Below are 16,913 nucleotides of genomic sequence, written 5' to 3'. Positions count from 1 at the left end.
CAACATGGTAAACAACCACCACCTAAACATGGCATGATGCACAATCAAGTATGATGCACGTTCGATTTAAATATGCATGGCATGGCAAAGTGCACAAACAAAACTACAAGTTAAGTGGAGCCCAATGTGCAACGAGTTGCATATTGACGGAACACCACATCAATTATTTAGTTCACTCCCGGTTAAGTACTCAACAATATCAAATGTTGGTTAACATGGCAATTTGGTGAAGCATAACAAAACTATACAATCTAAACAATTTAAATGGGGCCGGAAACGTCAAACACAATTCCGGTAAATCCCCATATGCATTTAGCAGTTTTAAGCAAACATTAATTTAAACATTCTTGATGTCGTTTATCATGATGCGGATGACATGTGCAAGTTTTAAGGAATTTTATGAAAATGTTGTTAAGAGCATGTTATGAAGCATTTGTCATCGTGGCGAAAACGAAAGGGGTGCCACGGCAATGACAACAGAAATGATGCCACGGCAACATTCCGATGATCCGGTAGCTCACGGGGATACCGGTGCAAAAGGAAGAGCGACGGGAGCGTGCCATGCAAGGATGGTGGGGTGATCCCGGATACCGGGTTCCCACATGTCGACGGCAAGGCAATGAGGAAGTCGCAAAGAACAACTCGGACACGGTGCAACCACGAGCATCTCATACATCACACAACATTCGTTCACGGGCGTCCACTCGGTGGTTGTACCTTCCAAAGGAGCATTCTCGAGCGGTTCGAGTTCATAGAGGAAGTAGTTGTTCTCGTTTCGTAGTTGTACACACTCCGTAGGTGTTCGCGGTCACAATGAGGAACTTGTCGTCCGCGGGGTCTTCGGGAGTCGACGGTAGTGGTACTTGGTCGTTTCGAAGAGGTACTTCGCGACATGCACGGGACGGTAGTTGTACACGGTCATCGTGGGAAGTAAAGGTACACACGAAGGTAGTCGAACTTGACGGTTCCGTTGCACAGGTCTTCGGCGACAGTAGTGGTACGCGTTTCATAGCCGTCCGGGTCATCATTAGAGGAACTTGACGGATCTGAATCCCTTCGAGGTTGTCGTGGTACTTGGGGTCTTCGGACTTGCCGGTCTTGACGAAACGAAGGGGTACTTGGCGATCGATGGATGTCGTGCTTCTTGTTGGACCGAGTCTCGATGTATTCGGGTTCTCTCAACGTAGTTGTACAGTGCGATGGCCTGGAGCGGCGCCGATCTAGTCCAAGCAGCGGGTCTTGGTGATGTCCGATGGGTCTCATTTGTGGCCATGGAACAGTGGCTCCGTGAAAAAAATAGAGCCAGATGGATTCAAGGCCATGGCAGCGGCGGGTCAGAGTGCTTGACCGGATCCAAAACCATCAGGTGCTCGAGGACAAGGGCACTCGGGTAGCGGCGAGTACTTGCAGGACGCAGGTGGAGGGGTGGATGGCGACGGGCGATGCAGGAGGTAGTACTGCAGCCTCTATTGCGGGAGATGGCTACAGGCGAGGCAAGGGGCGGCGGAGTGCCATGGGAATGCATGCAGTAGAGGGCACGGGCGTGATCTGGCGACACAGCAATGTTGGGGAATGTAGCAGAAATTCAAAATTTTTCTACGCATCACCAAGATCAATCTATGGAGTAATCTAGCAATGAGGGGAAGGAGAGTGCATCTACATACCCTTGTAGATCGCTAAGCGGAAGCGTTCAAGTGAACGGGGTTGATGGAGTCGTACTCGTCGTGATCCAAATCACCGATGATCCTAGTGCCGAACAGACGGCACCTCCGCGTTCAACACACGTACAGCCCGGTGACGTCTCCTACACCTTGATCCAGCAAGGGGAGAAGGAGAGGTTGGGGAAGACTCCATCCAGTAGCAGCACGATGGCATGGTGGTGAAGGAGGAGCATGGCAATCCTGCAGGGCTTCGCCAAGCACCATGGGAGAAGAGGAGAACTTGGGAGAGGGGGAGGGCTGTGCCAGAACTTGGGTGCGGCTGCCCTCCCACCCCCACATATATATAGGGGCAAGGGAGAGGGGGGGCGGCCCCCTCAGATCCAATCTGAGGAGGGGGCGGCGGCCAAGGGGGGTTGCCTTGCCCCCCAAGGCAAGGGGGCGCCCCCCCTTTAGGGTTCCCCCAAATCCTAGGCGCATGGGCCCTAGGGGGGAGGCGCCCAACCCACTAAGGGGCTGGTCCCTCTCCACATACAGCCCATAGGGCCCTCCGGGGCAGGTGGACCCTCCCGGTGGACCCCCGGAACCCCTCCGGTGGTCCCGGTACAATACCGGTAACCCCCAAATTATTCCGGTGACCGTATGATGACTTCCCATATATAAATCTTTACCTCCGGACCATTCCGGAACTCCTCGTGACATCTGGGATCTCATCTGGGACTCCGAACAACATTCGGTAACCACGTACATCTATTCCCTATAACCCTAGCGTCATCGAACCTTAAGTGTGTAGACCCTACGGGCTCGGGAGTCATGCAGACATGGCCGAGACAACTCTCCGGTCAATAACCAACAGTGGGATCTGGATACCCATGTTGGCTCCCATATGCTCCATGATGATTTCATCGGATGAACCACGATGTCAAGGATTTAATCAATCCCGTATACAATTCCCTTTGTCTAGCGGTATAGTACTTGCCCGAGATTCGATCGTCGGTATCCGATACCTTGTTCAATCTCGTTACCGGCAAGTCTCTTTACTCGTTCCGTAACACATCATCCCGTGATCAACTCCTTGGTCACATTGTGCACATTATGATGATGTCCTACCGAGTGGGCCCAGAGATACCTCTCCGTTTACAAGGAGTGACAAATCCCAGTCTCGATTCGTGCCAACCCAACAGACACTTTCGGAGATACCTGTAGTGTACCTTTATAGCCACCCAGTTACGTTGTGACGTTTGGCACACCCAAAGCACTCCTACGGTATCCGGGAGTTGCACAATCTCATGGTCTAAGGAAATGATACTTGACATTAGAAAAGCTTTAGCATACGAACTACATGATCTTGTGCTAGGCTTAGGATTGGGTCTTGTCCATCACATCATTCTCCTAATGATGTGATCCGGTTATCAACGACATCCAATGTCCATGGTCAGGAAACTGTAACCATCTATTGATCAACGAGCTAGTCAACTAGAGGCTTACTAGGGACATGGTGTTGTCTATGTATCCACACATGTATCTGAGTTTCCTATCAATACAATTCTAGCATGGATAATAAACGATTATCATGAACAAGGAAATATAATAATAACCAATTTATTATTGCCTCTAGGGCATATTTCGAACAAGCAAGGCGCCACGGCCACCCAAGGCAGAGGCAGAGGCGATGCGCGATGGCTGGAGGCAGGGTTCGGCGGACGAAGCGGCAGCGGGCAACGGCGGCTCGCTGGTTCATCCTTCTGGTTTGACAAAGACGGCGCAGAGGAGAACGGGTGCGCGGTCGAAGGACTGGGCCTCGGTTGCTCGTGTAGTTGGCCGGAGACGGAGGAGGCGGCTCGCCGGGGAGCCAGGACGGCGGGGTAGCCGTGGCCATGGCCGGAAGGTGAGGGCGACGGTGGAAGGGGAAGCTGGCGCCTGGGCGACGCGGGTGGCCTCCGGCGGCACCGGATCGAGGAGGAGGAGGTAGCAGGACGTCGGATCGGGGAGGCGTGCACGATGGTGTGAGTGAGTGGCAGTGGAGAGTAGGGGAAGGAGACGAGGGAGAGGACGAGGGGATCGGGGAGATGGTGGTTGCGAGGGAGATGGGGATCGAGCATGGCCTCCTAGCTCGATGCATGGGGGCGTGCGTGTGGCGGCGGCGTTGGGAGGGAACGAGGGAGAGAGGTGGATATCGAGAGAGGAGGCTGGGGAACAGGCTCGGGAGAGGCTAGGATTCGGTCGGGCCTTGGCCTTGGGCCGAATGGGCTGGCCTAGCTGCAGGTTGCATCTGACGCAACAGCAGGGAGGCCCAGCTAGCTTATGGGCTCTCTTCTCCCTCTCTTACACTTTTCAAAACAACAAAAAAAGAGGAAGAAAAGGGAAGAAAAGAAAAGGGGTAGAGAAAGAGTTTGGGCACGGGGATAATTTTCACGGACTCGTAAAAATGTGCACGGTCCGGGAAAATAGAAAAGGTCAAGTTTGAAAGATTAAATTCAAATTCCTTCGAATTTAATTCAAAAGGTTTGAACTAGGGCAGGTTTTTCAAAGTGCCCAAAAAATGTTGAGAATGTAGGTGGAGCTCCAGAAAATTATGAAAGGACATATGGCAAAGTTAGAGGCCAAGAGTCATGATGACTAAAGCATTGGGATTTTGCAAGTGTGTTATGGGTGATTCCAAGTTAATGGAACATTTTATAATAGCTCCCTAAATATTAGGAGGATATGTTATAAAGAGAAACCACCATGTGAGTTCCCTCAATTTAAATGGATCAAAGATCCATGCCATTTATTTAGTTGAGATAAAAAAATGACATGATGACATGATGCAATGCAAAAGATGCAATGATGAATGCAACAAGCAAAAACAAATCACACAACGAATCTCGGAAACCCTGTAAGGCATCTGAAGCTCCGATCTTGGGGCGTCACAACACTCCACCACTACAAGAGGATCTCGTCCCGAGATCTAGGATGGCACGGAGGGAAAAGGAAGAGGAAGATAAGAGGTAAAACTAAGTTGCTTCTTGGACAAACGAGTGAAACCACGAACCTTGAGAGGTTGAACAAATTGAAAGAAATAAAAACAATGAAGATGAACAAAGTTGAAAACACTCCGAGGAAGAACAAATTCGGACAGCACTCCGGTTGAAAAGAGATGCAAGACTTGATAGGATGAAAAGAACTTGAGCAGAGGGCACAACACTCTGGTTAAATGGATAAGCATGAAAAGAACACGATCCTCACAACTTGAGATGATGAGAGAAGAGAGAAACATCACAATGCCTCTGTAAGAAGAAAGAATATAGATCATTGAAATGAAAGGATGGAGAAGAAAAAGGTCAACTTATGCCACAAGTGAGCTTGAAGATCACCCTTCCAAGAAAGTTAAAACGGAGTTGTTGGAAAACCAACAACGAAAAGGATAAGCTTGAAATCGACTTATAGAAGACATCTCAAAATTATGAGGTGACAACTTGCCACTCACGGAAAAGATTTGATTGGAAGCTAGAAAAAGATAGAAATCTTCTTCCACCGAGGTGATAAGGATAAAGCTTGGATCATAGATAATCACCACAAAGAGCAACATTCCCAATGGAAGGCTATAGGTGAAATCTATACCAAGATAACTCCATGGAAGAAAGTGATGGGTTTAAATACTTCATTCTTGTGAATGAAGAATGATATATTACCACCTCAAAAGATAAGGGAGAACAATTGCACTCCGGATTGCAAGATGAAGAAAACTTGAGCTCCTTTGAAAAGAATCTGAATGAACACTTCGAGAAGGAATTAAATCCTTGATGAACCATCATGTAGAGCCTCCATGAAGAACTCCGGTAATAAAAAGGATGATTAAACGGAAGGAAAGAGAAGTTGAAAACACAAGGTGAAGCCTTGCGATGATTTAGATGGAGCTTCGCGACGAGATAATGCGGAAAACCTAGAACTCCGGAAAAAAGAAAAGATGAATCAAGTGAAACCGAGAATTTGATGAGCCTCCGGAATAAAGAATTAATCACTTGGGTGAATCAAGAATAAGAATTATGTTATGCTCATCCTTCAACAATTTAAATTGATGACAAGCATCGAATTTGGCATACTACTTACTCTCGTAGAAAGGATTAAGATAGATATGGCGCAAACTTGAGAAGGTCTTCAATGAACCACCGGTAGAATTGAAACAACGAATAAAGGGATGAATCGCTGGTAAGAATTTGAAAACGAACAAAGATACTTGAGGGAAATTATATACATGAGAATGAAGAGATCCCGAGCTGATTAGAGGATACTTGAATGATGCCCCGGTATGATTTGGAGAACAAGAGCTGAAAGCTGAGAATGAATAAACCCAAAATGATGGGCTTCGAAGAATCAAACTGAAAAGACTCTTGAATTGCTCCGGATGGGTGAAAAGACTTCTCACAATCGAAAACAATTATAAGAGGATGGCATAGGGCTAGCACCATGAATCTTGAAGAGAATGGAGCAAGATATGGAGGAAAACTCTTCTTCGGTCATCAAATCCGAGAATGACGACGAGAAACAACACCATGAATTGTTGAGATACTCCGGGATGAAGAATAGAAAGGTTGAGCCAATGGTGAACAAAATTTTACAGATCTTGGAGAAAACATATGGCTGATGATAATCCATTCTTACGTCAAACTTTGAAATGACTTTGAGAATAACTCCGGAAAAGAAGAGTCGGGTAAGACCCTGGGAAAAGACTTGTGGGTTAGGGCCCACTCAAAAGATACACTGTTGAACAATTTGAAGAGAGATTGCACCGGTTGAATAAAATAGCTTGAATGAGATAACAACCTCGAGATATCTTGAACGGATTAGGAATGAAAACGCGAATCTCCTGAGATATCTTCAGCACTCCGGAACAAAAGAATAGCAAGAGGTGAATGATTAGGGATGCACCGGCATGAGAAAACATTTGAAACAAGGAAAGGGATATGATCAACAAAGCTTGAATTGGCTCCACCGGAGAAGAAAAGAATGACGAATGATGAACTTGAGGCTCCGTTGGTATCTTCATGAGACTCATCGGATAAGAACATTGACGGAAAAGAATGGATAGACTTCTCATCAATAACATGATAGTTGATTAATAAATCCGAATCCTTGAAGGAAAAGGGTGGGAGGGTGGGAAAACAAAGACAATTTGGAATAGAAGAAACGAACACCGTTGCGAAAAAAACTTAGATTTGATCTTGCGGAAGTTGAAAATGATCGGATCCACTTGAAGAGAAGCACACCAGTTGAAAAGAAATTGAAATGACAAACTCGATGATCGAGAAGGATTAGTATTCACATAGGAACATGAGAACACCGCTTAGGAAAGGTATGGAATCCACATTTGACTTCGAAGCAACTCGAATACCACAACTCAAAACAAAAACAAAGGATTGGCTTGCAGAATAAGCCGGAACAAACATATGATAGAGATTTCATCCGAAGTTTTCATGGTGGGGCCCACACGGGCTCGATCGTACAACACCATCATGTACAAGGCAATGCACATGACATACGAAGTATCCTCGAGTCAGCATAGCCAAGGACTCTTTAAGACACAACGAGACCACTGTAAAACCAACCGTTGATAGGTGGACCACTAGACGTCGAACCCCAATCTCATATCATGCATCTGTCGGAAAAATATCCTAGGAGCTACTTGAATTCCCACTTATAAACTCCTGAAACTTTTTGGTTATGCAATCAGGTGTTGGGGATACAGGGGAAGCATAATATCTCACCCAAAACTAACAAATCCTACATCCTTCAACACATAACCAAGAAACCTTCGGAAATCATTTACCTCAACCTTCGAAAAGCATCCATTATACGAGTTATGGCAATACTCCCGAACTCCCGCCCCAGTACTAGGTGGCATCGAGGTTATCTCACCAACAACTGCATAAAAGAGATTTTCGATGTCGGCGAAAACTCAGGTATTCCTGAACTGCAACGATAATATTGTGACGACAACACCTCGGAGCTCAACTCCCCGGGACACTGCCACAACCCCTAAATGTCAGGAGGCACCAAGAACAATGTTCTCGTCACAAAACCATCGGAACAATTCCAAGATACCCGCGTGATCCTAAATTTTTTTAGTGAAATTTGAGAAGAGAAGAGTCAAAACTCTACCTTAGAAGGCCTCACAAGAGCGACGAAGGGACTAAGGAGTAAAAAGAATCCTACTCTCCGAGATATATAATCCTATAAGACTCAAAACATTTTTCTAGACTCAAAAATGCCAGTGATTCGATCAAGCAGGGGGGGCTCCTAAGTCGAGGACGGCTCTGATTACCAACTTGTAACACCCACGATGCGGCTATATCTCCCACGTGTCGGAGCACGACTTAGAGGCATAACCGCATAGTAGGCATGTCGCAAGAGGGGTAATCTTTACACATCCCATGTACTGAATAAGAAAGGGATAAAGAGTTGGCTTACAATCGCCACTCCACACAATACATGAATATAGCATTACATCATCCAGAATACAATCAAGGTCCGACTATGGAACCAAAATAAAAGAATACAACCCCTAATGCAAAAGATCCCCAATCGCCCCGACTGGGCTCCACTACTGATCAAAAAGAAACGAAACAACACAACGAAAACGATCTTCATCAAGCTCCCACTTGAGCTCGGTTGTGTCACCTACACTGGTATCATCGGCACCTGCAAACTGTTTGGAAGTATCTGTGAGTCACAGGGACTCAGCAATCTCACACCCGCGAGATCAAGACTATTTAAGCTTATGGGTAGGAAAGGGTAGTGAAGTGGAGCTGCAGCAGGCACTAACATATATGGTGGCTAACTTACGCAAATGAGAGCGAGAAGAGAAGCAAAGCAACGATCGTGAACTAGGATTGATCAAGAAATGATCCTGAAACTACTTACGTTCAAACATAACACAAGAACCGTGTTCACTTCCCAGACTTCGCCGAAAAGAGACCATCACGGCTACACACGCGGTTGATTCATTTTAGTTAAGTTAAGTGTCAAGTTTTCTACAACCGGATATTAACAAATTCCCATCTGCCCATAACCGCGGGCACGGCTTTCGAAAGTTAAAAACCCTGTAGGGGTGTCCCAACTTAGCCCATCACAAGCTCTCACGGTCAACGAAGGATATTCCTTCTCCCAGGAAGACCCGATCAGACTCGGAATCCCGGTTACAAGACATTTCGACAATGGTAAAACAAGACCAGCAAAGCCACCCGAATGTGCCGACAAATCCCGATAGGAGCTGCACATATCTCGTTCTCAGGGCACACCGGATTGTCCAAGATTCCGGTAGGCCAACCCAGAGTTGTCCCTGGTGGTCACCGACTGCTGACAAGTTGGACCAACACTCAGAGGAGCACTGGCCCGTGGGTTTAAAGTAAAGATGACCCTTGAGTCTGCAGAACCCAAGGGAAAAAGGCTTAGGTGGCAAATGGTAAAACCAAGGTTGGGCCTTGCTGGAGGAGTTTTATTCAAAGCGAACTGTCAAGGGGATCCCATTATAACCCAACCGCGTAAGGAACATAACACCGGTATGACGGAAACTAGGGTGGCAAGAGTGGAACAAAACACCAGGCATAAGGCCGAGCCTTCCATCCTTTACCAAGTATATAGATGCATTAAAGTAAACAAGATATAATAATGATATCTCAACAAAATCCATGTTCCAACATGGAACAAACTCCATCTTCACCTGCAACTAGCAACGCTATAAGAGGGGCTGAGCAAAGCGGTAACATAGCCAAACAATGGTTTGCTAGGAAAGGTGGGTTAGAGGCTTGACATGGCAATATGGGAGGCATGATATAGCAAGTGGTAGGTATCGCAGCATAGCAAAAGAGCGAGCAACTAGCAAGCAAAGATAGAAGTGATTTCGAGGGTATGGTCATCTTGCCTGAAATCCCGTAAGGAAGAAGAACAAGTCCATGAAGAAGACAAACGGACGTAGTCGAGAGGATCCTCACAAACGCGACATTAACGGAACTAGCCCGAAGAAGCATCACCGAAAAGAAGCAAACAACATGGTAAAAAACCACCACATAAACATGGATGATGCACAGTCAAGTATGATGCATGTCCGGTTTAAATATGCATGGCATGGCAAAGTGCACAAACAAAACTACAAGTTAAGTGGAGCCCAATATGCAACGAGTTGCATATTGACGGAACACCACATCAATTATTTAGTTCACTCCCGGTTAAGTACTCAACAATATCAAATGTTGGTTAACATGGCAATTTGGTGAAGCATAACAAAACTATACAATCTAAACAATTTAAATGGGGCCGGAAACGTCAAACACAATTCCGGTAAATCCCCATATGCATTTAGCAGTTTAAAGCAAACATTAATTTAAACATTCTTGATGTTGTTATCATGATGCGGATGACATGTGCAAGTTTTAAGGAATTTTATGAAAATGTTGTTAAGAGCATGTTATGAAGCATTTGTCATCGTGGCGAAAACGAAAGGGGTGCCACGGCAACGACAACAGAAATGATGCCACGGCAACAATTTGATGATCTGGTAGCTCACGGGGATGCCAGTGCAAAAGGAAGAGTGACGGGAGCGTGCCATGCAAGGATGGTGGGGTGATCCCGGATACCGGGTTCCCACATGTCGACGGCAAGGCAACGAGGAGCTCGCAAAGAACAACTCGGACACGCTGCAACCACGAGAATCTCATACATCACACAACATTCGTTCATGGGCGTCGACTCGGTGGTTATACCTTCCAAAGAAGCATTCTCAAGCGGTTCGAGTCCGTAGAGGAAGTAGTTGTTCTCGTTTTGTAGTTGTACACACTCCGTAGGTGTTCGGGGTCACAACGAGGAACTTGTCGTCCGTGATGTCTTCGAGGGTCGACGGTAGTGGTACTCGGTCGTTTCGAAGAGGTACTTCGCGACATGCACGGGATGGTAGTTGTACACGGTCATCGTGGGAAGTAAAGGTACACACGAAGGTAGTCGAACTTGACGGTTCCATTGCACGGGTCTTCGACAACAATAGTGGTATGCGTTTCGTAGCCGTTCGGGTCATTGTTAGAGGAACTTGACGGATCTGAATCCCTTCGAGGTTGTCGTGGTACTTGGGGTCTTTAGACTTGCCGGTCTCGACGAAACGAAGGGGTACTTGGCGATCGACGGATGTCGTGGTTCTTGTCGGCCTGAGTCTCGGCGTATTCGGGTTCTCTCAACGTAGTTGTACAGTGCGATGGCCTGAAGCGGCACCGATCTAGTCCAAGCAGCGGGTCTTGGTGATGTCCGATGGGTCTCATTTGTGGCCATGGAAGAGTGGCTCCGTGAAAAAAACAGAGCCAGATGGATTCAAGGCCATGGCAGCGGCGGGTCAGAGCGCTTGACCGGATCCAAAACCATCAGGTGCTCGAGGACAGGGGCGCTCGGGTAGCGGCGAGAACTTGCAGGACGTAGGTGGAGGGGTGGATGGCGACGGGCGGTGCAGGAGGGCAGTACTACGGCCTCTGTTGCGGGATACGGCTGCATGTGAGGGAAGGGGCGGCGGAGCGCCATGGGAATGCATGCAGTAGAGGGCACGGGCGTGATCTGGTGACACAGCAAGGCGCCACGGCCACCGAAGGCAGAGGCAGAGGCGATGCACGATGGCTGGAGGCAGGGGTTGGCGGACGAAGCAGCAGCGGGCAACGGCGGCTCGCTGGTTCGTCCTTCTGGTTCGACGAAGACGGCGCAGAGGAGAACGGGCGCGCGGTCGAAGGACTAGGCCTCGGCTGCTCGTGTAGTTGGCCGGAGACGGTAGGAGGCAGCTCGCTGGGGAGCCGGGACGGCGGGTAAGGGTGGAAACGGATCGGATGCATATCGGATAGTGCTCTTACCACTTCCATTTTCATATTTTCAAAACGAATCCGAATCCGAATACAGATATTATCAGATACGGATGCGGCTCGGATATTATTCGAATACGGATATGTATCGGATATTTTCTTGATTCGGAATGGATACTAATAATATCGACATATTGCTCAAGTAAATTAGTCGATAGCTATGTGACCTAAAATAATCAACTTGTGACATACTTATTTGGCTTTATGTTGGATAATTGGAATTTTGGGCCTAGAATTTTAAAATTACCTCGCATAATATTATTCGGATACGGATATATATCCACTTCCATATCCATATTTGTGTCAAAATCTCCTACCATATCTTATTTTTTATTTGTTTAATAAATTCGGATACGGATAATTTCCATTTCCATTTTGGTTCGGATGCGGATGTTTCGGATACGAATAGGCATTTTCTCGAATACGAATATCGGATATTTCGGATTATCCGCTACCAGTTTCCACCCTTAACGGCGGGGTAGCCGTGGCCATGGCCGGAAGGTGAGGGCGACGGTGGAAGGGGAAGCTGGCGCCTGGGCGACGCGGGTGGCATCCGGCGGCACCGGATCGAGGCGGATGAGGTAGTAGGACGCCGGATCGAGAAGGCGTGCGCGATGGTGTGAGTGGGTGGCGGCGGAGAGCGGGGGAAGGAGACGAGGGAGAGGACGAGGGGATCAGGGAGATGGTGGTTGCGAGGGAGATGGGGATCGAGCGCGGCCTCCTGGCTCGATGCGTGGGGGCGTGCGTGTGGCGGCGGTGTTGGGAGGGAACGAGGGAGAGAGGTGGAGATCGAGAGATGAGGCTGGGGAACAGGCTCGGGAGAGGCTAGGGTCCGGTCGGGCCTTGGCCTTGGGCCGAATGGGCCGGCCTAGCTGCAGGTTGCAGCTGACGCAACAGCAGGGAGGCCCAGCTAGCTTATGGGCTCTCTTCTCCCTCTCTTACACTTTTCAAAACAGCAGAAAAAGAGGAAGAAAAGGGAAGAAAAGAAAAGGGGTAGAGAAAGAGTTTGGGCATGGGGATAATTTTCACGGACTCGTAAAAATGTGCATGGTCCGGGAAAATAGAAAAGGTCAAGTTTGAAAGATTAAATTCAAATTCCTTTGAATTTAATTCAAAAGGTTTGAACTAGGACAGGTTTTTCAAAGTGCCCAAAAAATGTTGAGAATTTAGGTGGAGCTCCGGAAATGACGAAAGGACATATGGCAAAGTTAGAGGCCAAGAGTCGTGATGACTAAAGTATTGGGATTTTTGCAAGTGTGTTATGGGTGATTCTAAGTTAAATATTTTATAATAGCTCTCTAAATATTAGCAGGATATGTTATAAAGAGAAACCACCATGTGAGTTCCCTCAATTTAAATGGATCAAAGATTCATGCCATTTATTTAGTTGAGATAAAAAAATAACATGATGACATGATGCAATGCAAAAGATGCAATGATGAATGCAGCAAGCAAAAACAAATCACACAACGAATCTCGAAAACCCTGAAAGGCATCTGAAGCTCCGGTCTTGGGGCGTCACAACGACGCCAAGCAGCACCGAAGCCGCGCTGACGCCGCCCAGCACAGAAGCAGCCCCGTCACCGCCTAGCCCGCGCATGCCGACTACACCGACGCCGAAGGCCGACCCCGTCGAGTGATGCGTTGCGCACGCGACTTGTGGCGCTCTTTTTTGTGTGCGCCAGACTATTTATTCGATCACTAAACTGTGTCATGTGATCACCGAACTTGTGGCATCTTTTGAGCGGGAACAACCAAGTTCGAAATTGTCGTGTCCTAGGGCCGACGCCTGAGGACGTGACTGCGAGCTAGAACGCCCTCAGGGGCCAATTTAGCATCGGTTCGCCCTCAAGCCGCTCTTATGGCTGTGATAGACCGGGATTGGAGCGTACATGGTGCCAGTTTCAGGAATTTCCATGTTAGAATTTGCTTTTCAGACTTTAGAGTACGAACTCAAGATTTATTTCAGTTTTTTTTAGAAAAAAAAAGACGCCTTGTTTCAGCCCAACACTGGCGTGCACGCGCGCTTCACGTGGACCGACTCGGTCTGATTCACAAAGGAGCTGGCGTGCACCCTTTTCCGCGAGAGAGGAAAGGAATACGTGCGTGAGATTTTTCGTCAAACACCCCCTTCCCTCGCCGCCGCCGCCACCGCCACGACCCGCGAGCCATGGCGCCGTCCGCCAGCTCCTCCTCCTCCTCCTCCTCCGGCACGGACTCCTCCGGTTCCTCCTCCTCCTCGGGGAGCGACCGCCGCGTCCGCCGCCGCCACAGCCGCCGCAAGGACGCCGCGCCGTCCACGTCCTCCTCCTCCGCGCTGAAGGTGCGCAAGGACCGCAAGTCCCGCCACAAGCGCCGCCGCCGGGAGAGGCGGAAGTCCCGTTCGGACGACGACAGCTACAGGCGAGCTTCCCCCTCCTCGTCGTCCCCCCTCTCTGTGTATAGGTTCCCGTTGCTAGCTAGGGTTAGGCTGAAAGGGCTCGTGATCTGGGAAATTGGGTTGGTGCGGTTGACTTTGGAGGGTCGGGAGAGAGGAAATATATGCGTAGGTCAACATCGGTGTCTCGATTTTCAGTTGGAATCGTAGGGATAGGATAATGATGCGAAGCTTCCATCTGGAATTGGACTTGTTGGAGATGTTGCGTCGAGTCCGGGATACAATACCTAGGCTGCTTGGTAATAAGAACTAACGAGGATAGTACTCCCTCCGTTCCAAAATAGATGACCCAACTTTGTATTAATTTTAGTATAAAGTTGGGTCATCTATTTTGGAACGGAGGGAGTAGTATATATGCTGCACTTCAGATTGCTATTGCTGGGGATAGAGTTGCAGTGCTGATCAAAGACAGAAAGCATGTGAGGCGATAAGGGGAAGACAATGGTTGTGATTTAGACCTGGAACTTTTAACTAGCATCGTTTGTTCTTTCTGTTATAGAAATCTCTTGTATGATAAAGGAAAGGCTTCGTAGATACGAGATGAGCTTGCTGACTATTTATTAATGGTTAGTGAGCGCCACTTCTCCATTTGCCAACTTTTGGGGTGAAATATGTCTCTCAGGAAGTGGAGGTGAGGGCCATCTAGTCATCAGCAATCAATGTTTTAGTCTATGATGATATTTTTTCTGTGAAAAGAACCAATGTTGACAGTACTATATGCTGGAAATCGACAGAAATTACTGTTCCACATCAGATTGCTATTGATGGGGATAGTGTTGTAGTGCTGATCAATGAATGTAATCATGTAAGGTGATAAGGGGAGGAGAATAGTTGTGATCTAAATCCGGAACTTTAGCTAGCGGTGTTCTGTTCTTTCATTAGTTAATAGAAATGTCTCAAGATACGAGCTTCTTAGATGCAAGCTGAGGGTACTGATATATCTTCAAAGAAGTGGAGGTGGGGGTTGTCTGGTTATTGCAAATCAATATTTTATTCTAGGATGAAATTTTCTCTTTGATTCGAGCTATTATGATGTCAAACTTTGGGCAGCTAAAGAATAGTTCAACCTTAGGTTCTAGAGAATGTTTTTAATAGGAAACATCATGTTCCTGAAAAGAAGTTGTTTTGGGAACCCAAACGCACATACTAAAATGAGTTTGTATCTGTTCAAGGGGAAGTGTATTTGAGTTTAGGACTCTAGTTTTGTTTGTATTTTTGGGTTGTAGGGAATTGGGATCCTCCCACTTGTAGCCAGGAACAAGTTTAGGTGAACCTGAATTGTGTGGTTCTGAAGAAGGATGGGATACTCCTTTTGCAAATTGCTGTGATCTTTTTAGTCACGACTCATGATGGTTAGTGTATTAGCTAGATAATGGCCAGGCTTTGAGGAGATTCGGATTGTGATTAGTAGTGGATAAAGTAGTTGCGTGAGCAAATTTATTCTATTAATTTCCAGCCATTAATCCTCTGTCTAAGCTTCATGGATGAGATACGGATAATGCTCCTTTGTGTTTTAGACTATATTCAGTAATAACTTCTTCTGCTTGCAATTGACCCTACTCTGGCATATTGAAGTGTCTGATTCTTTTTGTAGTAGCGCAAGCTCCTATGATAGTGACCGCGAGGCATCTGGCAGATCACGTAAGCATAAGAAGAGCAGTAGATCAAGGAAGGTACTGCCCCAGCAATTCATATATGTTTGATGTCTTGTCGGTTTTTTCAGCATACACCTAGTACTTGGCCTCTCATTGACTCACTGTATCCTCATTCTGGCAGTCTAGGGAAAGAGAGCGAAGCAAGGATAGGCATCATAAACGGGACAAGAGTAAACATAGAGAGGTAAATTTTCTACTTACCTAAAAAACCCTACCTTTTATCATAGCATAAATTTATCACATGTAATAATCGTTTTCTGTAAATCAGCAACTGTATTTATCATTGGTTATATATGAATTGAAAAATATTCAATATCATGTACTACACACAGTTTTAGCAACAGAAATATTTCTTGTCCTTTTTATTTGCACGTGAGAGATCCTTATATTTCTTGCTACCTGTTTCTGGGTTGGCTCTTTGACATTGGAGCTGGGATTCGTGAACGGGTGACAACATGGTGTATTGGCTTGCTGGTTGTCTTGGTTGTTATGTTTTGTTCTCTTCAATGCGGGAGCTTTATACAGAAGAAAGAGAGTGAACGTTCTAGCGGTCCGGTCCAACTTTCCAAGGTATAAATATTTCCTGTGTGCCTTTTCATTTGTTTGTTTTCTTATAATCATTTTCTAATGCAATTAATTTTCTTTATTAGTTCCTTGGTCGCGAGGAGGAGGAAAGCGGCAAAAGGAGTGTTATCTCTGGTAAAAAGGTGAGGAGGATGATTTCTCTACCATTTTGATCCTTATCTTTTAGGTTGTACTCACACAACAGTAGGATGTTGTGTACCTGCTAGAATGAAAATCATCCAATCTAAGTGGACTATTAAGTATGAACTATTTAACTTAATTTGTAGATAATGATGAAGCTTGAGAAATCCAAGGAAGATAAGGCGGCTGAGAGCAAGCGCAATGAACTGTTGAAGTTTCTGAATGCCAGTTATGATTGACAACTTGTCGAAAGTGGTGATGCTTGGCTGGATGGCTTGGATTTGTCTTGATGCCACTGCTTAGTCATGTGTGCGTTTGGTGATACCAAGAAGTTTTTTGTCCGGTTTTTTAAAGTTAATGACTGTGACCATCAGTGCTTTATATCGGTATATTTGGCTAGTGGTTGGACAAAGGTCACATGTATCACTAGGTCTCACAATTTTTAAGCTTGGGGTGTTTGTGCTCTTAAAAATTTGATCGTTACCAGTTTGTACTTTGTAGCCTCCTTTTTGTAAGCCCGTTTAACCTGGAGATACACCAATTTTATAGAATTTTCCTGGCAAGGGTACTTGATCTAAAGCGTGTCATA

General features: G+C 46.6%; 1 protein-coding gene across 1 annotated transcript; it reads left to right on the top strand.

Moving 5' to 3' along the window:
• Positions 1-13,599: 13,599 nt before the first annotated feature.
• Positions 13,600-16,903, top strand: LOC123102602 (arginine/serine-rich coiled-coil protein 2). The gene is made up of 6 exons (XM_044524005.1): positions 13,600-13,930; positions 15,559-15,637; positions 15,741-15,803; positions 16,145-16,189; positions 16,270-16,326; positions 16,471-16,903. The coding sequence occupies exons 1-6, from the start codon at positions 13,698-13,700 to the stop codon at positions 16,561-16,563; spliced, it is 570 nt and encodes a 189-aa protein (XP_044379940.1). The 5' UTR covers positions 13,600-13,697; the 3' UTR covers positions 16,564-16,903.
• Positions 16,904-16,913: the final 10 nt, after the last annotated feature.

The sequence above is a fragment of the Triticum aestivum genome, chromosome 5A (genome assembly GCF_018294505.1).
Source record: "Triticum aestivum cultivar Chinese Spring chromosome 5A, IWGSC CS RefSeq v2.1, whole genome shotgun sequence".
Lineage (NCBI taxonomy): Eukaryota > Viridiplantae > Streptophyta > Magnoliopsida > Poales > Poaceae > Triticum > Triticum aestivum.
The sequence above is the reverse complement of the archived record's forward strand: the minus strand, read 5'-3'. Positions and strand labels throughout refer to the sequence as shown.